General features: G+C 37.0%; 1 protein-coding gene across 13 annotated transcripts in view; it reads right to left on the bottom strand.

The window, feature by feature from the left end:
• Positions 1-23000, bottom strand: part of NUBPL (NUBP iron-sulfur cluster assembly factor, mitochondrial) — a 122034-nt gene that overhangs the window by 57803 nt on the left and 41231 nt on the right. For 11 of the 13 annotated variants that reach the window (XM_072864073.1, XM_072864076.1, XM_072864075.1 and 8 more), the window contains 3 exons: positions 16118-16208; positions 1456-1495; positions 1274-1364 (listed from right to left, as the gene is read on the bottom strand). In XM_072864073.1, the coding sequence (XP_072720174.1) occupies positions 1274-1364; positions 1456-1495; positions 16118-16154 (168 nt within the window). In that variant the 5' untranslated portion in view covers positions 16155-16208. Of the gene's footprint in view, positions 1-1273; positions 1365-1455; positions 1496-8831; positions 8920-16117; positions 16209-23000 lie in introns of those variants that run through there. The other 2 variants (XM_072864071.1, XM_072864083.1) reach the window with 2 other exon arrangements.

The raw sequence follows: 23000 nt of genomic DNA, 5'->3' as shown, positions 1-23000 counted from the left end.
GAGCACTAATGGACTCTGTCTCGTTCCTACAGCACGATCGGCCAGCATGTAACTGCTTCGTTGGTTGCTAGGGAGCAACGAGCTCATTACACGGCATCATCCATACCCTCCACAAAGATGCTGGCACATGCTTCCCATCTGGGGATACTACTGATTGAAGTAACAGCACTGGAGTGCCTGCCAGTCTTCAGTCTCCCACGGTGGAGTATGCCAATACAGCAGGTGCTAACTTTAGCTCTACCTTCGAGGTTTTAGGCTCTAGTCTTCGTGAGCCTGGCCAACGCAATGCAACACACAAAGAGGTCAGAACAGCCTTCCACAGCTATTGGCATGGATACCCCTTATTTTTAAAGGCCAAATCTAGACAAAGATGTTCTTCCTGAAATTTTGGCAGACACACAGCTTTTCTGACTAGGGCAAGGATTGCCACTATTCTAAAGTCTGTGTTAGATGAGAATTCAGTACAAATGGAAAAAGGCTGGAGGGGGGGGCAGCAGGAATATTCTTTTCAGTCATTAAAGGAGCACAAGAGTTGGAGGCATTTACAGAAGATATGCAGAAACCTAGTGACCTCCAAGCTGTATACATTAAGTCACTGGAATGGATGTCAGCTGTGAACAACCTGGGTCACTTCAAAGTCTAAACATGCAACCTTAATGCATTTTTTCATCTGTTTGTCTCATTAGAACTTCACAGATCTATTCACAATAACAAGGGGAGGAAAAAAAAATAATAATCTGTCAAGAAATAAAAAAGCCACCCTGCTTCCATATGCCAGGAAATTTATTAACTAACAATCTATCTGCATTACACAGAGATGGTATCTAATGATTTTCATGTACCTGTCATATGTCAAACGCCATCCAAGAATTCTTAGTGCTGGTGAATTAATAAGCACATAAGGGAATACAGCTGTAGATATGCATAGATACCTATACATTCAAATCCTTAGGCAACTTCAAAATGCCTTTTTTTTTTAAAAAACAATTGCATAAAGAAACATAAAAAGGAATGAGAAGGAAGGCAAACTGGGGTGATTCACTCAAATGCATGGAACAACAGTTCTATTTGAAGGGGATAGGTAAATGCAAAAAGTGTCAACTTTCCCTCTTACCTGAAGTTAAGATTAAATTCTTAAGAATTTAAGACGACCAAGATACAAAAATGCTCACCACTAATATATGAAATAACATCATGGATGCTCATGTGTCAGTTAAATGCATTTTAAAATAAGCGATTAGTTTGAAACACAAATACGTACCTAAGTCCTTACCTGTCTCAACAATTTCTCAACAGCTGACATTACCATGAGCCCTCTCCACACAACCGGGGCAGTCTCTTCTATCAAGAAACCCATAGACATGCTGAAACAACAAAGCAAAAACTTAGGCTTTCCAGCACAATACCAAGTACATCTCTAAAAAAAGCTTGATTTAAATTAAAACATATGCTCACCATGCGATTCCATAGTTCTTAAGGGGCCTCATTAGATTTTCTAAAACAGAAGCAAACAAGGGGTTTTTTTGCGGGGGAGTTGGTTTTGGGTTTTGGTTTTTTTTTTTTTAAAGAAATAAGCTTACACAGTCTTTTTTCCTTTTCAGAGCAGTTTTCCCTCTCTGTTAAAAGCATTTATCTTTTTTTCCCCCTCATCCCTTCAATATATATATGCATTTATCTATTCTACCCAAGAACCTGGCCCCGCTTTTTCTTAGGTTGTTACATTTTACTGATAGCATTCATCTTTTGCCAAAATAACAATGCATTTACCCATAATATAATGTCACTTTGTGCTGCCGAAACTGACTCATCTATTTGTATGAAAACCCCATGCTGCAAGGCATAAATCCCCTATTACGCAGCCTTCTACTTCTGCATACTTCGCTAAATGCTGAGTCATTTACATCAGAACAAAATCAAAGTCCTACAACACGATGGGATTTTAAATTTTTTTTTTTTAACTATGCTATTCACTAATTTCATGAATCAGAGGATTGTTCCCATTAACACACCAGTATTTTGGGGAATTCTTCCCCTTGTATTAAGTCTGCTTTGGAACCTCAGAGGAGAGGTACCAAATAAAGCCACCCCTAAACTACATGCTGTCAACAGCTCCAGGTGAGAAGTCCTGGATTTTTTCAGACTGGCAGAAGTCTGCAGGACTTCTAAAATTTCTGTAGGAACAAAAGATGCTTATTTGAACATAGCAGAGGTAGTGTCCTTGTCATGCTCTATATTCCTATGCTATCCAGTGTCAAGAAAAAAAAAGGGGGTGGAATAATTGTAATTGTTCTGCTGGCAAGTAAGCAGAAAGTAAACAAAAAAAAGAGCACATTCAAAACAAAACCTCGCAAAAGTCAAAAACTCCTCTTTTTAGTCTCTGCCATCTAAGTCCACACCTTATCTCAAAATGGCACACACACACACACAAGAACAAAAGGATTTTTATTTGGTCTAGCTGGTTTATTTTAAGAGCATGCACAGCCAGGAACCAGCAGAAAATAGAAAGAATACTTTAAGCAATAAAATTATAATATAATACATATTTTGACAGCAACCTTTGATGCACCCAAAATAAAATATATATAGATAGTAAAATAAAAACAATGCGAATATAATGCAGTGCATTCAAAGCTGAACTCCAAATTCAGACAAAATAACACCCAAGAGCACGCAAATTAAACAGCTAAACTCTAGAGATGAAAGCTTTCAAGCAATCAAGTAAGTGGGCATTCAAGCCATGTAATTTTATAGAAATAAGGCTGAAAATAAATTGGGTGTTTTGGTTTACATTTGTTTGTTTGTTTGATTTGTTTACAAATCAAAAAGAACAAAATAGGAAGCTAAACGAGTCACTTGCATGACTATTGCATTCAGGAACGACTGTGGAACTGCTACTGAAAAAGAGATGGGCTTGGACTGATGCACTGCACCAGTGTAATACAACTCTACTTGCACAGCTCTTTTCAGTGTTTAGTCAGGGTTTATTCTGGTAGCATTACACTGTCTAACCGCATTTCTGGGAATGACGGTCTTATTTCTCCCCCCTGCCGTAAGATAGTTTTGTTATGAAGAGGTCGATGATATTTGAACTTCAGCCTAGAGCCATCTCTAGGCACTGCTTTGGTGTCCTTCTAAACAACATATGTACTGCCACAAGTTATAATACTGTTAGAAGTCTTGAGAAAAATGACTACATATTTACCTATGAGAGGGTTTTAAAAAAACAAACAGGAAAAAAGTATCTGCAACAGCATATATCCCTGCAGGTTCAAGGTCTGCTTCATTTTTACCATGCAATAGGAACAATTTTAAGAAAAAACAAAAGAAAACAAAAAGGGGAGGCCAATCCTTGACCGCTCAGCACATTAGGACCAGGAACTGGAGGGTAAGAAGAATGGAAGATACATTTATTCTGAGAAAGTTCACCAAAATACTGTGCCACTTCTCAGTTCAATCCAAGCACTCTCCACTATGTCAGTCAAATATCCAGAGGTTAACATCTCAACATCCACTACCTGCATGGATGGTTTCTTCTGTATAGAGCCCAGGTAGAAATACTAATCTCACAGAACAGACACACGTTCAGAGATCTCCCTCTCCTTCACCTCAGTGGGTAAAATAGGAGAGTTGCTGTGAGTACACAAACACTGACCTACAGAGTAGCCAAAGGGGCCTCTCTGTTGTTAAAACATGTACACTGTTTATTTCTCAATGGCAGAGTTTCATTTTATGAAAACTGGATCTTATTTTCTTTGGTTAACAACAAGCACTATAAACTGCTCCAAGCAGCAAGATTTAATCAAATTTATACAATGCAAAAGAACAATTCACAACCTGCTGTATATCCTGGCTATAATGTTCTGCATATTCTCAAAGTAACACAAAATACTGCAGAGCACCCCACTGTTTGCCTACTGCTAAAAAGCATTCTTAAGACTATCTCAAATCTAAAGTGCTTCAGTGGGCTCTGGTAATCACCCTTGTCTCATCAAAAGCAACAGGCATTCCTCCTCCTTCGCCTTGGGTCTTGCGAAGATCTTCTAAAATATAACATGCAAAGAAGATTTAGCTTAATGAGATCTCACCAACATCTCTAATTCCCATTGCTTTCAGAGTAGAGTTAACACTTCCTTCTCTGTTATCAGATGCCTACCATAAGGCTCCAAAAATCCAACACACCACAGATTTCTGAAAATCGCAACACACAGCAATACTATGCCACCTACACTAAGTGATCAATAAAATATGCTTGTTTACAACTTTTCAGTAAGCTTGATGGCCCTAAATAAAAGGGTGCTATGTTTCTCTGAATTTAGAAAATCAGATCAATAAGTTCAACAGAGCACCAATGAAGTATCAATAAAATGCCTTTTCTGGTAAGGTACAAGTAGGGCACTGGAAAAGGCAGACACATGCACATTCATGGCAGCATTACAGCAGATTGCTGATTAAAAGAGTTCTAGGACTGGTCTGAAGGCTGGATTGTTACTCATGTGGGGAAGAATGATGTTGAAGTCATTAGGATGGATCTTCTGCATTTTGTAATTTATTTTTTTTTAAACTTTTTTTCCCCCCCAAGAAAAATCAAGCCTTGCAGACTATCCTGACAAGGTAACAGAGTTACTCCATTCTTTTTCTCTAGAAAGCCCAACATAGCTGTTCAATGGTGGCCATAGGTTAGTTGCAACACAGAAAGTATGTACAGAGCTATAGATATGGTTTTGACTGGGATTGAGTTAAATTTCTTCATAGTAGCTTGCAGGGTGTTATGCTTTGGATTTGTGATGAAAACAGCGATGATAACACAGAGATATTTTGGTTATTGCTGAGCAGTGCCTACACACAGTCAAGGCCTTTTCTGCTTCTCACCCCACCCCACCAGCAAGGAGGCTGGGGGTGCACAAGAAATTGGGAGGGGACACAGCCGGGACAGCTGACCCCAGCTGACCACAGGGATATTCCAGACCATATGGCGTCATGCTCAGCAGATAAAGCTTGGGGACGAAGAAGGAAGGGGGGGACGTTCAGAGTGATGGCGTTTGTCTTCCCAAGTAACCGTTACGTGTGATGGAGCCCTGCTTTCCTGGAGATGGATGAACACCTGCCTGCCCATGGGAAGGAGTGAATGAATTCCTTGCTTTGCTTGCGTGTGCGGCTTTTGCTTTACCTATTAAACTGCCTTTATCTCAGCCCACGAGTTTTCTCACTTTTACTCTTCCAATTCTCTCCCCCATCCCAACCAGGGGGGAGTAAGCGAGCGGCTGCATGGTGCTCAGTTGCCCACCAGAGTTAAGCCACAAGGAGACATCTCAATTCTTTGCTTAGTTTTCAGAAGGTCTGCTGACTGATACATTAGAGCAACAAGCAAATGCTTACATTCAGTCTTATCTCATCAGATAAGTAAAGATCATTATTCTAGAAGATGGTGATCTTATACTACACCTCCTTAGGAGGCATCATGCTGTTTAAGAAAAGCAAAGGTAGCTTATAATTATTCAATATGAGTATAGTGGATCATGCAACACCCTAGCAAATCTATTTTGAGCTCACTGACTGAGCAAGCACTAATGCAGAGTTGCTAAGAGTTTTCAAGTGTCTAAAATAAGGGGTGGGGTGGGGTTTTTTACCATTTCAAAGGCAAAAAAAAAAAATTCCAAACATGAGATGAGAACACTAGAATATCAGATTTTCCTCCCTGTTAAAGATTTCCTGTTGTACTCAGCTGTTTTTGGAACTTGCCACTATAATGGAATGTTCTTGCTAGAATGATATTAATTATTTTACTTAATGTTTGTCTTCAAAACATCTTAATAATGGAAGTCACCTTTCTGTCCTAACTGGATTTTGGTCATCGAGCAGGAAAGTGGCACTTTTAAGTTGTTCTAAGATGCGACATCAATAGCTAAACCTATCAAAAAGTAGAACAACTGTACGATTTTCCAGTTAAAAACATCCTACTGACCTTTGCATGCAGATTTCCAAATGTTCCCAAAGACACTACCAATGCAGAAGTGTTTGCCAGCACAGACATCACTGCAAGCTCCAGGCTATGCTCTGAATGCATCTGCTTCCCGATTCTTAATTTTTATACAAGCCCTGTTTCCGTAACACCCATGCACCCAAAATGAACATTTTTACCTAACAACATGCTTCTGAGGTGGGGAATTATTATCTCATGTTACAGATGAGGGAATAAAGACCTGGATTGTGAAACTTGCTCTAGGTTATTCAAGAATCCTGTGGATTTGGAGACCTATTCTGTGTTCCCCCAAGGTCTGATGCTCTAACAGAGCCATGGCTCCACTTATAGCACCTCCAACGTTGGAAAGCATGTAATGCACAACTGATAAACATCCAGGAGATCTAAACAGTTTAGGTGCATTGCTGAAGTTATTTATTTTCCCTTGGAACTCCCAAATATATCTGGAGGAATTAAAATTTTAAAAAGCAAACTGAGGCACAGTGTACAACAGAAAAAGCTGTAGGAAGTTACACTACATATTGTCTGTAATACCCAAGTCTCCGAATAACATCTTAGCATCTCATATTTTAAGCATTAAAGCAGCAGCTTTAAATGTGTACTTCTGAATAGCTCATAAGTTTAAGTACTCCTTCATCTTTCATAATATGTGTCCTGGCTTCGGCTGGGATAGAGTTAATTTTCTTCCTAGTAGCTGGTATAGTGCTGTGTTTTGGATTTAGTATGAGAATAATGTTGATACCACACTGATGTTTTAGTTGTTGCTAAGCAGTGCTTACACTAGGCAAGGACTTTCCAGGTTCCCATGCTCTGCCAAGTGCACGAGAAGCTGGGAGGGGGCACAGCCAGGAGAGCTGACCCAGACTGGCCAAAGGGCTATTCCATACCATATGACATCATGCTCGGTATAGAAACTGGGGGGAGTTGGCCAGGGGGCAGTGACTGCTGCTCAGGGATGGGATGGGCATCGGTCAGTGGGCAGTGAGCAACTGCATTGTGCATCACTTGTTTTGTACATTCTTTTACCATTATTATTATTATTATTTTATCTTCCTCTGCTGTCCAATTAAACTGTCTTCATCTCAACCCATGGATTTTACTTTTTTCTGATTCTCTCCCCCATTCCACCGGGTGGGAGGTGGGGGCGGGGAGGGTGAGCGAGCAGCTGTGTGGTGCTTAGTTGCTGACCAGGTTTCAGCCACGATAGTATGTTATTTAAATAAAACCCGTATTGTAACTCCTCTGCGTACATTTATCAAAATTTGAGCAAGTTGATACTTCTTCATAGTTCATACAAAAGCTAAAGGTTCTGCTGCTGTTTGCACAGCTCACCATTAGCTGAGGTTTTCATGACAAATTGCTATTTTCCACCTCCTCACATCTCAGTGACATCTCACTGCCTGAAACACAGAAGGTGTATGGCACAACAAAACACACAGCCACCAAGCTAGTCAGAGACACAGCAGAATAGTCTGTGGATTCCAGCACATTAAACAAGATTATCTGAGACAAACTCAATGTGCCATACACACAAACAAGCTGAAACAGATTTTCAGCATGGTCACTTGTAAAATCTCAAAAATGTTTGCATCATCTTGTTTTTAATTGTGTACAATTTCATGCTGCAGTGACTACAGAATACTCTATCACAATCTAAGTTAGGACTCCAACTTACACAGCACCTTCTGTTAATCACAGTAAACTGTAATTGTCATATGGCTATCACTATGTATAAGTATAAGGAACTTATTTGCTGGTCATTTTGAAAGTCACCTCCCAAGATCAACATTCTGTAATGGAAGGATCCAGGTTCCAGTCAAGGACACAAAGGCTTCAGACTACATAGGGTTTCCAACAACAGGAGGGGGAAAGAAGGAAGGGAGGAAGGGGGGAAAGAAGGAAGGGAGGAAGGGGGGAAAGAAGGAAGGGAGGAAGGGGGAAAGAAGGAAGGGAGGAAGGGGGAAAGAAGGAAGGGAGGAAGGGGGAAAAGAAGGAAGGGAGGAAGGGGGAAAAGAAGGAAGGGAGGAAGGGGGAAAAGAAGGAAGGGAGGAAGGGGGAAAAGAAGGAAGGGAGGAAGGGGGAGGAAGCAATGGGGGAAAGAGTAACAAAAGGTTGGGCTTTACTTGTGTAAATATAGACATCTCCTGCTACTCTGGATGCCTTAGGGAGCTGAGATTTCTACAGGGGTAGCAGATTTGACAGAGGGCATAGGGGAGAGCCATACCTTCTGAAGGGGCAGCTAGATGCCAGACACCATACTCCAGTGTGTTTAAAGCAGTACTAGTTTCCTAAGCAAAGGCAAGTGAATTCCACCCACAGTGCGGTAAAGGGAAAAGAAATGCGGCGGAGGGGAGAGAGACAAATAGCAACAGGGCCCCAGGGTATCCCACAATAAAACACAGAGACACCGACCCATGTTGGAGGGGAAAGGATGCTGCCACCAAAAGGTTAGTCAGAGTCACAAATTTTAAATCATTGGTTTAACTGTAATCATTGTTAACTGCTTATGCCAGAAGCCTAGAATATTCTATGGCAAGTGACAGACTAATTGAGACTTCAAGCTTGATTTCACACTGTGTTATAAGTTTATTTGCAGGATTGCCCCAGAAATACTGCAATTTGTATTTTAAGCTTGATGAGCTCCACACAAGGAAAGCTGTGATTTCCCATTACACCCCACACTAACAGTGTTACCTAACCAGGAAGACATCACAAATACTTAAACCAAAGCAAACTAGCAATGAGACTCAAAGAGCATTATTCAATGCTCACAGTTCAATTTTAAGAAACAAATGCAGCTTTTTCCAAAAGATTTGCTTCTCATATTTAGTCAGTCTACCAATCCCATTACCTGAATAGGTTTTCCACTTTTCTTCCTCTTGATAGACTGCAGAGGAAACAAAGGTCTGTAAAAGCTTTTTCATTAACAGAACTGTTTTGCAGATATGACTTCATCAGTCCTACCTAAAAGCAAACGAACTAATTGCTTGCTGGAAGACTATACTTCAAAAGCAAGTCTGGCACAAGTAAACAGCACAGTGATTTAGTCATATCTTTGTTACATTTTAAAGCATTGCTGACTTGTTAGGTTTAGAATAGTAACACAGGACTAGTTTTAAGTATCTTGCCATTACCTTCCATTGCAAATGTCTTCCTTACAATCGCTAAAATAACCCACATTTTGAAAAGCCCTCAGATCCCCATGGAGTCAAAAAAGTTTATTTATAGTGGATCAAAAGCTTTATTAGACTAATTTGGGTGGGTTCTTTCAGTTCATTATACCCACAAGGAATAAAACAGACTAATACAATGTCCAGTTCAAGGCTTCTGTCCTGACACACAAAACCTCTGGGAAGGCTCATGTTATCTGAAGCACTGACTTGCCTCTGTCAGAGGGGGACTGCCCAGGTCAGTCATGTAACAGTGTGACAGACAACAGTAAAGCAGAACAAGGAGAAGCAGGAGCCCAAGGGGCAGACATTCCCCACGCATTACCTTCAATTCAAGATCTAACTTCAAAAAACATTCCAGTTAACCAGGGATTTTCATTGCTTTCAAAGCAAAACTATGGAACTCAATACATTTGAGTCAATTCAGCCTTTTTAGGTTCAATGTTGTAATCAAGACCCAAAAAAAGAAATGTAGGTGAAAAGACGTGGAAGAAAAAAAATGTTCAAAGGATTATGTGTTATTTAAAAAAAAAAAAAAAAAAGAACCTGGACACTGATGACATAGACTAAAACTACAGTAAACTTACTGATTCTGCACTTTAAAAAAAATGTGTTTCTGTGTATATTAAATGTTCCCTTTTGCATTTCACATGAATCCCCTCATACATCCTTCTGTGATTTTATTCTAATTTCACCACTTGTAAAGTGAAGTTCTATGTACTTTACAAGATTATGACCATCAACTAAAGCAAAGGAAGGAGATGCTTTTAAACTCTTACTGTCACTTGTAGCCTCTGGTCACTATAAGGAAGGAAAGAATTAAAATAATTTTTTTCTAGTTTTTTTGTGTATTCCGCTTCATTTCTTTATTCTGAAAAGCCACTCCATTGTACTGTAGAGAATGGGAAGGAAAGAGGGAAAAATACAGCAAGAAACCCACAGAGAAAAAAACATGAAAGTGAAATTGCAAGGTAAAAATATTGAGAAAATTCAGAATTAGTTACAATTCTTTAATTTTACTTCTAGCAGAGAAGAGGGATGGAAACATTTATTCCTCTGAAATAAGCAACAATGTAAACGTGTTCAGTGTACAAACAAAAACTGAATCATTTATTCTGTTTATGTATGTACAGTGAAATATGTATCTATCATGTTACTGTAATAAAACCATTTTGCAATTTAATTCCAATTTGTATAAAAGTTGAACCAGACAAACCATTTGTATCTCTAAGAGTAAACTTTATAATGTAATGAATATTTGCTAGCCGTAATCCGTATCAAAACATTTATAATTACTGCACTGCAGGATTAACAACATGAAGAGTAATACACTTCCGCTTTCAAGTACTTGAAATGTATTTTTTCAGGTTACAGTGTTTCAGTAATTTATACCACAACAGCATTTAGCAAAATTTGATTTTCCATTTATCCAAAAAAGACTGCTCTCAGTAAGAGGCTTTAATTACTACACTACATTTCTCATCTTATACTTTTTTGCCGTACTTTTTTTGTAGTCATAAGTATGAATTTATGTATAATGAAGAATAAAATTTTAATAAATTAACTGTCTAGAGGTTTTTTATTTTTTAATCAGCAGCTAACAACTGCATGCCTATAAATAATTCCTTGCAGAGTTGGGTATCCTCCACCTCTTTTCCCTTCCTAGTAAAGGTCATCAATTTTTTCCACAAGTGAACTCAACAACAGCTGAATTAATCCAGTTTGAGGTTAACTGCTACAGGCTTGAGGGCAATACTCAAGGTCCAGAATAAAATATTTAACACTTGAGTATTCTTCTCATTTTCAACTACCTCATCACATACGAAAGAGCCTCCAAAATATAAACCACAACTAATTACAACATTCTGAATTATTATTTTGTCACATGTAAGACACATGGGACTACTGTACTTCAGCCATCCAGATAAACTGGGATAAGACATCACCAAAACTAAAACACAGGGTTTCAGTTCAGACTTCTTTCCAAACAGAATCAGTCAAGCATACCATTAGACTATACACAATCTAAAAATCACTTATTCACAAATCAAGAGGCAATGGCAGTAGCAAATATGACTTTTTTGAAAGAATCAAATTTAATTTTTATTTAAATTAATCATGATGCAGTTCCACTGGTAAAGTATGATAAAGACAACTTTGTTTGAGAATACAAGCTGTATCTTTAAAATTAAACCCTTATGTAAGATCAAGGAACTTCTTCATGGTTACCTCAATAACTACCTTACCTACGTAACATTTTCTCTATTTAACTAGTCCACTCCAAATTTTCCATTTATAACCCTCAAATGGAGGCACCACAATCCCTTGATACAGCTATTTCCAGCAGATATCTTCTTTAAACAGTCACAACAGATTCTATTTTAAATTATCGCTTTCTGTTATGACATTCTGCTATCACAGTCTAAAGAGCAGCAGACATGTAAATGTGTCCCACTGAAAAAATGCAAGTGTCCATTTCTGACTTCAGAATTTCATCAGTAATTTCATTTCTATAGCTCCTGCAATGTTATTAGACTCAATGGGGCCAGACACAATTACTGCTAGCTTTCTGTCAGAAATTACTTTTTATTCCAAATTTTGAAAAGATGCCCACTACTGATCTTTTGAATATACTATTTTATTAAGAAATAAAAAAAAGACACTGAGGATATCATAAAATGGCAACAAAACTTTGAAATATTAGAAGAGCACTCAACTGTCATAAAGAAAAGAAGCCCACCAAACCTTCACAATCACTTAAATTATGTGAAGAAATGTTATATTTATCTGGCAAAATGGCAATATCTTTTTGGCAATATCATAGCTTTTACTCTCTGCCAAGTAGTTTAAATGGTAGCTTTAAAAAAAAGGAAAAAAAAAAAGAAATTATGCAGTTCACTAAGCCAGAAAATGGCTTTTAAGTAAATTATTTGTGGAAAGAATAGAAGTAATGCTTTTGTTACTGGTGTTATAAGCATTGCCCTGTGTATATATTGTAGCCGATGTTAATATTTATTCCATAGTTAGATAATCCTCCATTATCCAATTAAATTCAGTTGTGAACTTATTAACCAATATTTCCCTGACCATTTAGTTAAAGTATTTTGAATTACACCCTATTAAATGTTTGCAAACTGTAGTACATTGAAAAGTCTGCTAAGTTAAATCAATGGAGTATCTTCCATTTATACAGGCTCTCTCTTCACTAAGAACTCCTAATTCATTTTGAAAACTTAAATTACAGCATAACTATAATAATTTCTATTCAGAAGTAATAATTGCTGCATGGATTTATTCTATATGGTACCAGGCATCCCTAATCCCTTTTCCACTGCTACATGTGAGAAAAGAAATAGAAATCAGAGTGCAAGAGTGCTCAGAACCACCCAGGATCACTCTACAGATTCATTTTCAAATCCAAGCCTCACACTGAAGACAGCAATAGACTTTAAACATAATTTTTGATTGCTATGCTATTAAGAAAAATGTTTTTAATTGACTTATTATTATGTATACATTGCTAATGCACATCTTTAACACAGAACTGCCTGGGTTTGCTCAATTACTGTACAAACCAATATTTGCTCAAAGTTTATGTTTTATTCTTGAAAAATGTAGTAAGAAATCAGAAAATAACACTAAACCTCATTATACCAAAATACAAGGGTCATACATATTTTTATATCTATACATGTATATATACACCCATATATACACACCATATACATACACACCTATGATGGATCACTTCCTTGCAAACTTATCCTATCTGTCACTCATTAAACGAATCCTTGAAGTTCACAATTAAAGCTTCCTATGCCCTCCAAATTCCTATTTTCACAATGAAATCATCTTAATGTCAGCTACTTTACCAGCACTTTCACTGTTGTTCCTCTACAGCTTCATCGACTCAAGAGTTAAAAGTGCACAGAGAAGTAAACAGAATTCCTGAAATACAAATTCTATCCTGTTATCCTTCATACTGAATTACTACATGAGTTTCTCAGTAGACTTGTGTAAAGTGCCAAGCTTTTGAAATACACAAATTCATTTTCTGTCAGTTAAAAAATAAGGTTTGTTCTTAAATCCTGATAATATTTGCTTGTACGTTCCACACAGAAGTAGAAAGAATACATTTTAGCAACCAAAATGTTGGTGCTTACTAGTCAACAGAAGCAATTTCAATTCAGGGAAATCCTCCAATTTCTTTCTATTACATTGAATTCTGTATTTTAACAACACTCAAAACATGTTAAAGACAAAAGCTTGTAGTGAATTCTCAGCTGTATACCCAAAATATCTACAGTCACTGAAATTTGTATACAAACAAAACTGAGCTGCCCCAATATCTGACTGAATATACTCTTAAGTTCTTGCACTCCTAGCAAGTTAATTTGTATGACCATATGAAACAGACTGAGGAACTTGCTTCTTATTTGTGGCTCATGACATGGATTTAAATTTAGTATGGATTGATAAAATACACAGCCAAATGTATAAGAAGTTCAAAGTTATCTAATCAATTTTTCAGACAGTGGAGGGGGGGGAAATAGAGAATCAAATTTTTACCTGATATCCTTTGGAAAGGAAAAAGTCAACGTCACATAAAAAGGAAAAGAGGAGAGATATGAAGAACACCACACCACAACATAGTCCCTTTTGTGTTCAGATTGCATAATGCACTTCAAATGCAAAATTCATAGCAAAAAAAAAATCTGTTACAGGAAAACACAGCCTGTATGACATATACCCTCAACAGGGCCCAAAGTACAAGAGAATGCAAGAATACTTCAATTTGTATCAGGGAGTCAAATGCTACTGATGATACATGAGATGCTTCAGTTATTTATTTATTACACAACAGAATTAGCCTTTGGCTTCAAAAAATAAAACAGAAACCCAACAAATAAAACCAAGTACTCTCCTTCTCTCTTAGAAATTAATCTAAATAAAGTCTGTATTTGTAAGCCAGGTACTTAAATGTAGAAAGTACTTAAATGTAGAAAGTACTCAATTTGACAGTTGGCTGTATAAGCACATGCAGTGCATCCGTATATGGAAATACATTATTTTTTCTTTATCCAGAATACAGGATATAAGCATAAGGAGACAGAATTTTAATTATGTAAGAAATCCTAAGTTTGCCACTTATTAATTTTTCAGAGGCTGACGTTGCAAGCTCATTAACCACCCTTTAAAGATATTGGCACTGGTTCATTCTGCATGCTTTATATCAAGTGAGAATGTATAGAACAACCACCACCACAACACCCATACACGTGCACAAATTAAGATCGATTACAAAGAGACATTCTACAACAATACCAGAGTAGGCGTAGAGGGATGGAACACTTCTCCTATGAGGAAAGGCTGAAAGAGTTGGGGTTGTTCAGCCTGGAGAAGGTTCCGGGGAGACCTTATTGCAGCCTTTCAGTACTTAAAGGGGGCTTATAAGGAAGATGGGGACAAACTTTTTAGCAGGGCCTGCTGTGGTAGGACAAGGGGTAATGCTTTTAAACTAAAATAGGATGGATTCAGACTAGAAATAAGAAAGAAATTTTTTACAATGAGGGTGGTGAAACACTGAAACAGGTTGCCCAGAGAGGTTGTAGATGCCCCATCCCTGCAAACATTCAAGGTCAGGTTGGACGGGGCTCTGAGCAACTTGATCTAGTTGAAGATGTCCCTGCTCTTGCAGGGGGCTGAACTAGATGACCTGTACGGTCCCTTCCAACCCAAACTATTCTACGATTCTATAATAAATAAACGAAGATCATGGCATGAAAGGAAGTGGAAGGAATATTTAACTTCCCTTTTACCTAGCAATTACTGCCCACAAACATTAATGGGTATTTACAGTTGATTATTTCACTGAAGCCCCTTTATGTACTATTTGAACTGGTACACGTCCTTGATCCCTCTCTGTCAACAAGTATTGCCAGTTTGTACTTTCTTCAGGAGGATCCTAGTACTTTTTAACATGTAGGCCAGGTGTTATAGTGTGGGACTGGTTTTGTCTGTGGTTACATGTTTTTAATTTTTATAATTACATGCACTTTATCACAGGACGGGCAAAACAGAGCATAAAACAAATCCTATCGCCTCAGTGTCCCTACCACCCCCAAAAAAAGCACACTCCCTTACACTCAAGCATCACATGAACAGGGTATCAAGATAACGCCATTCTTCAGTTGCACCCTTGGCTGGCCTGGGTGGAAGTTAAATTTCTGAAAGGTAAACAGACTTGATGCAACCTTTCTACTTTCGGTCTTCCTTATTTCTCTCCAGACTCTCCTACCTGAATTTACTTTTCCCCAGACCAGAATCCTTCCTAGCAGAAGGAAAATTAGGAGTTTTGTCTACTGTCTTTACCTTGTGGCAGTGAAGTCACCACCACTGCATTCCTAAACACACAACTTCAAATAAAAATGAATCAAGTGGCCTGGCGTGTTTGGCTGAAGACAGATCAAACACAATCATGTCAATGACATCTTATACAAGCTACTGTAATGATCCTTCTCTTATTTCCTAGATTAGTCTTTTTTTTTTTCCTAGGCTAGTGTTTTTTGGTTTTTAATTTGGAGGTCTTCTATAGTGGGATCCTGTACAGCAAGTTTAAAACTGACAATAACCTTCCTTTCCTGGCTACACTTTCCAGTGTCTCTAGTAATAATCCATGAAACTCCCAAAGCCAGTGGACCAAGATGAAAAAAAAAAAACAAACAAAAGACAACCCTGAATATGCTCCTAGTTGTACAAGCTAGCTTTAAAAGCAACCTCATTACTAAAAATTAAAAAAAATAGTTCAAAGTATTCAAAATATTCAAAAAAATATTTAAAAAAAAAACTTCAAAAAGTCTTCATCTTCTGTTTGCATCCCTTCTGTGCCACATCAAGGAAGCACCAACAAGTGGTCCATGCTCATCCCTGTACAAAGATGACAGCAAGAAAAATCACTTCCACTTACTTGGTGTTAATTCTGGGTTTCCTTTTAAGTTCATCATCTTTGGAATTGAAGGTCCATATATGTCTGCATCAAGTAAACCAACTTCTTTTGTCTATGTAAGGAACAAAAAAAAAAAAAAGTATTTGTCAAAATGTCTGTCTTCCTTTATGAATTATTAGTTGGGCAAAATTTCAAAACTGCCCATAGAAATAAAAATATTATCTTGATTTTAGACATAAGGTATCAGCTTCCTTTCTCTCTAAATTGCAATTGAAGCATGAAATATAACAATGTCTCTGCAAGTTGAGCCAGACATCTTCACAAAATATAGATTCTCAATACACAGAATCCTCACTTGCACATTTTCTTACTTACAATGTAGACCACAGACTTTATATTAAGAAACATTATAAGCAATGTTCTCTCTACTCCATGTACATTTACGCAGAAATAATATTTTAACTTTTTGAAAGGTATCAAATTTTATTGTAAAAAAAACAAGCAATGTTTGTAAATATATTCGAATTAATGCAATCTGAATCATACTAGTGACTACAAGGAATGTAAAAAACATAAGAAACATATTTTTAGCTTCCATTTAAGTGGCCAGAGTAAACTTTTGCAGACATCTTTAAAATACTGAAATGCAAGTCTCTGAAGCCAATTAAGCAGGCATAACATTTTAATCAAATGCATTTACAAAAAAGAATGCTAAAAAATGGGTTTATTCAACTACATATGGTACATTAGGCAATAAACTTTTAAAAAAATTATTTCAACTATGTAGTCTAAACTTACAAGATTCATTTCTATATGCTTTTTTATAGATATACATACATATTTTGTGGAAATTAAACTATTTTTCCTACAGATGGCAAGACACACTACCAATTACCAAGTTCTGCAAATTAAGTAGTAAAGAGCAAGCCCTTTAAAGTGCTGAACATCAAGTTTCTCTAATATAAAAAGCTAACTGTATTCAACATTTTGCAAAATTGCAAGCAAGTATGTTTAAAGGCTTGTTTGAAAGGTTAAGGCAGCAATGGGAGCTTTTCCAACAATGCCAAATCAGACTTTCACTGTTAGTGTTTCAAAATACGTGCTTCATTTTTTGGATGAAGCTTTCGTAATTTGGTATCTTATATTAAGCCATTTTGTTACCACAGTTTTGATGGGAAAGATGGAGAAAGGCTCAGTGATAACTATCAAGTTTGCAGTTAGAAGAGTATACCAAGGCTTTTAAATGCAAGTATACAGCACCTCTACTCTTGAACAGGATTTCTAAACATCAAGTATATTCCGTGGCATCACAATCAGTTTGTTTGTTTGTTTATTTAAAAAAAAAAAACAGAAATGCCCCTGGATTAAAAACCTAGGTATTGAGGCCACTACTTCTAAATAAATCTGAAATTCAATTAAGATAAAGAAACTAAATCATAGAAGCCTACACACCTGAGAAGCAAGACTGCCCCTTTTTACTACAACATGTATAATAATTTGGGTTTGAGGGTTTGTTTTTCTGTGGGGGTTGCTTTCTTTTTTCTTCTTCCCTTTTTTTAAGCTGTTGATAGTGAACTCTGAAGACACCCTGAACAGGTGAGCCATTTAAAGTGTCAAATTTACCTAATATAAGCCAAATGCATCTTAAATTTTACAACTGAGAAGTAAAAAACGCACTACCATATGTTATCTACTATGTACGTTGAAAAATAATTTTTTACTACAAAAATCAACCAAATTTGGGTTCAGTTATTCAATATACTTTTTTTATTAAACAGAGCAAAGCATATGTAATTACATGGATTATTTAATTTAGATATTTTAATATTGCTTTGTTTATAACGGCTTGTGAAAGCTATTACAAAAAAGTTCAGGAGTTACTCTGACAAATTATTCTACTTCTTGCCTACTGTATGAAAGCTGCAATTTCAAAAAGATTGAAAAGACCCATTTTTATGTTAGATTACAAAGACATCAACAACAGTATTAGAGCTTCTTTGTTCCTGTACAAAATGTATATTTTAACAGATTAGAAAGATTCATTACTCAGTCCCTTTATCTGTGTCAGGAGCTAATCGAACCCATCAAAATATCATCTAAGGGCTGTGCCACCTAATTACTTCTCAAATGAAAGTAAATATTTGCAGAAAAACCTACATAGTGTTTTAAACCTGACTGACATCCTTTCCCTCAACTTTTTGAGGGTTTTCCCCCAGCAAGGATCGTGACTATCCACTGGCTGACTAACTACAATGATCTTACAAGTCACTACAGTTTTGTTCTCAGCCTAAAGGGACTGAAGATTTAGGATTATCTAAATTAATTAGATTGACTTCATGACCTCCTGGGCATAGTCAGATCTTCACCACCACAGGCCACTTCTTCCTAGGAGTCAGTAGAAGCGTATCTATGAGTGTACCAAATTTCCTGAAACGAAGAATAAATATATGCACACTGCAGAAAAATATCCCTCAATTATCTAGGAGGACTTTGCAAATTCAGCTACTACTCCAAATTACAAAGCCGATCTTTGTTTCAAGCTAATACAATAAACCTGACAGTTTCTCAAAAAAATTTACACGCTTCCTCAAAAGTAAGAAGGAGGCCTGTTTCTGAGATGCAATGCTTTTGTTCATGGATATGGTTCAATAAAACGGTTATCTTCAAACAGAAAAATAATTCACAGATTCTCCAGTTTCTACCACTCTTGTTAATGACAGCACAAGTGTTCCTGTGGGCGTGGTGCTTTCTACACAATTATAGGAGAAAGGTGTTTCGGAAAATCTTTAAATCACTGGCAGAACCACACTAAAGATAGCCTAAGGTAAGTTTTTTTTCTTCACCAAGCAATTCAAAATGTTAGGTAAAAAGAGTTCACACTGCCTAAAAGTAGCAGCTTATACAGAAAGGATTGGTCCAATAAGCTAAGGTTTTAAGTTTCGTTTCTCCCAACTATCCCTGCATTTGCAGTATGTAAGCATGCCTAGAATACTAATAACCCTTTACTCAAGGTTTAATTATCTTGGAAAAGCATTATGGCATCTACTAAGGGATCTTTTAAGACAGGCACAGCACAGTCCAGATCATCTCTTCCAGCATTTACAATGTTTTAAATCCCCAAGAGACAAAATAACTTGTATACACCTAGATGCTACCACATGAAACTGTTAATCAGAATTAGCAACACCAGGCACTTCTCAGGCTGAGTGAAGTTTAATCCAGATGCATGAGTTACAATAATCATTTTAAAAAATTAAATTTTTAATAAATTGTGTTTTCACCCGTATAACCCGCACCTCATATAAATCAGCACACCTTTCAAAGTACTGCTGTATTAATATAAATCCTAAAAAACATGCATAACATCAGACAAGGCAAAAAAGAACATCTGGGCAGAAGGAACATATTACAGGGGATCACAAGCAGGGTGAAGAAGAGAACTTAAAAAAAAAAAAAGAAAAAATAAAAAAAGCCCTAGGATTCCTCTAATGTCCTCTGACATTTATTTTCATATGCATATACATTTCAGACCAATGCTGAATAATCTTTTTTCTTAAGTAATATTAGGGTTATGCAGACAGAAATGCAGCAGTCAAAGCACACCCAAGCATATCAAAGTCCCCCTGCTTCTAAGTGTTTTTCAGAGCACAGCACATACCACAGCTACAGCCACGCTCGGCACTGTGCAGGAAAAGGATTCAGGTAATACGACTCCACTGTCTTCTTATGGCTGCATTTTCTCCTTATGTAAATATTTCTGTCCTTTGCTATTAACAAACAGCATTCCATCTCTCCAGCTGGCATAGCAATAACCAAGTTCAAAACAGCTGTTCTTAAGTTAATACTTGCCCTCTTCCTTCCACTTCCCCAGATGTGGAAGAAAGTTTTAATCAATCTTCAAGTTTACTACACTTGGAAAATACTTTCTAGACACCTGTATTTTTTTGTTGGCTAACTGCAAGTTCTGAACAGCTTAAACTCTGAAGATATAACTGACAATGTAACCATTCCTATATGATTTAATCAGATACTTCCACGTCACTGGACATATGACAAGCTACTTTGAAAAAATATACTGAAGTAACACATGCAGAACTATCGACCTCTTCAATAACATCCTTATCAATATTCCATCAGGCAGAGAGAACACGAAATTAGAAATAAATATATTGTCAGCACATGAAAACACAAAAGTACTCTGTTGGTCTATTCAGCAAAAAGTATACTTAAACACTCAGATGCTCATATTTACCTTCTTATCAATGCTTTTAAGGTTTCCCCCCTCTCTAGCTAAACGTTCTATAGCATAGGCTAACTACTGCTAGGATTTGTTCTTTCTGCAGTACTGGTGCCAGCTGTCATAAAAAAAAATTTACAGGATAAAGGACCGTAGTAAAGAACTTAACTCCTCGTCTTCTGCTTTTACATCGACTACATCATCCTTTTTACTTCACTACCATTAACCTTCTCAACAAGATATTAATTCGCCCAATTAGACCTGCCTAAAGATTTCTGACAAATATTCAGCATAAGGTACATCTATATAATCACTGCATCTCTTACCCCAGTACAAATACAGTAAAGTTTTTCTTCCAATTCAGAAACTTCTCTCACTTACACTGAGATATGAAAACAAGTTTTCACAGTCACCAGGTGTAGATTTTGTATTTACAAGAAAACCAAATGCTACATCAACAAATAAAGAAGATATTCTTTCATATATCCCTGAAAGATGAGAATCCTACAGCTTCATTTTGTGCAGTGTACATATTACAGGCATAGATAAACTCACCAAAAAGATCCTTTCCTTTAACTTCTCTGGCAAGATTCTCAACTTAATTGGCCACTGCCTTGTGAGCGATAGAGATTTGCAAGATAGCTGTATTCTGAATTAATGATTTTCAAGCTCTGAACTTAGTTGTAACAAATCCTTTTGAGGGAAAAAATTAAAGTTGTTGAAGGTCACATTAGACACAGTCCCTCTATATCCTGGCAGAGAGAGGTCTTGTAAAAATCCAGTAAATTTTGCCTCCTTTGCTTTTCCTTATGCAGATTCAAAATTATTCAATTGCTGTTATGTTTGTTCTCTTAGGCAGGTGAGTTTTACTATACATGGTCCTTGTACCAATGACATAGGTCCATGCTAATGACAAAATGATCCATATCCTTCCTCTTGTTAACTATTTCAGCAGACACTTATGAGTTGTTTAGTCTCTCCGATACACTTTCTTTATGTAGGTTCCCTTCTTTGTCTTTCAGGTAGTATTAGCTATGAAATCAATTACATTTTCCAGTAACAGCTTTTTCAATCAAATGCAACCAGTTCCATTCATATATCACAGAGGACTCCTCCACACATACTTCTGTGTTTGGTGGAAAATCTGGTGATATTCATTGATTTCTTCCAAGTTGCCAAATGCTTCATTGAGGGACAAGCCTGATGAAAGACTTCATGCCCACAGAGAAAAACAAGAAAAAAAAATTTAAAAAATCAGCTCACAAAAAGCTGCTATAAATAGCTGTTAATCAACACAGCCTATGTTACCACTAAACATCCAGAGACTCTTTGACAGCATTAATTTCATTTTTGCTCATCTTTTCTGAGACTTTTTTCCATACTTGGTAGGACATATGTATCCCCACTGGACATTAGCAGATGATATTTTACTTTGAAGTAAACTCTGCAGACAGAATTCCCTGGTGTTCAGCCTGGGAGGGATGGAGGCACAGGTTAATGAGCTGTCGTTGCTCTATACAGTGAAGGATTCCCTACATTAGAAGCACTCCCAATATTCAGCAGCTGCAGCTCATTCCAAAGACAGACATTCCAGCTTTGCTAAGTGAAGATGCCAGTTATTTTTAAAGCTGGTGCTCTTAATCCACCACCAGGACTTTCGATTTACCCTTTTAATGTCATTATAGACTTAGAGGTAATCCCAAACTGCAAGCAGGAACACACAGGACAAAAGGGAACTTAAAATCAGGATAGGCTCTGGATTCCTCGTTTGACATACTGACACACTGAATAGCCATCTTTTAATCCCTAATTCTCTAACTCTTTCAGCTGCATGCTATTTAAGCGCCTAGCTGTAAATTGGATTAAAGCCAAAAAAGTACCACTGCAGTTTTCTCACTCTCTATACTAGAAATGCAGACTTGTTTTAAGCACTCCCTCTTCCACTGGTTTAAAAGCCCTTTTCCTTCATATGAAGATCTCCTAATTTTCTGTCCGCTACAGAACTTCTCTGGCACTTTTTTCCACAACAGCCTGCAGTAGCTCTGAGTCAGGTTTCTAAGTAATCAGATACCAGTAATTTAACCTTGTTTAGCTTCTTGCACATTATGTATCCTACTGAAAAAAAAATTCCAATACAGCACCATTTTAAAAATAAATTACCAAAATCCAAAACAGAGCCCCAAACATTACTACATCTCTACAAGATGCCTCACCGCTTTCACAGCGTGCTAAATTATTATAAACATGTTCCACCTTTCAACATCAGTTTCGCTGACATTTGCCCTAGGCTTTCAATGACTTGAAGATGCAGGATGCAGGTAATTAAGTCTACATGCAGTACTTTAAAAAAAAGTAAAAATTTTTATTTTGCTCAAATTAAGCATAGAGTCATTTGATTAAAATAAAACGTTTTAAGTGGCCTATGTTTAAAAATATTTTTAATTTCACTTGAAAAACAGTAAGATTTTTAAAGCTTTAGTCTCTCGTTTTCTCAGCTGATCTAGAAGCTGAGCTGTCATTGCAAGATAACGCCAATCAACTCTAACTGGCACCTCCAGCTTTATTGACACTTTTAGCATTAAGAAACAAGCATGAACACCTTATCTATAGCAATTAAAGCCTTCTGATTCTCTAAGCAACAAAGGCACGGATGCCTAGAAATCAAAC

This window comes from Ciconia boyciana, chromosome 6 (genome assembly GCF_034638445.1).
Source record: "Ciconia boyciana chromosome 6, ASM3463844v1, whole genome shotgun sequence".
NCBI lineage: Eukaryota > Metazoa > Chordata > Aves > Ciconiiformes > Ciconiidae > Ciconia > Ciconia boyciana.
Note: the sequence above shows the minus strand (reverse complement) of the source record. Positions and strands in the feature narration are given on the sequence as shown.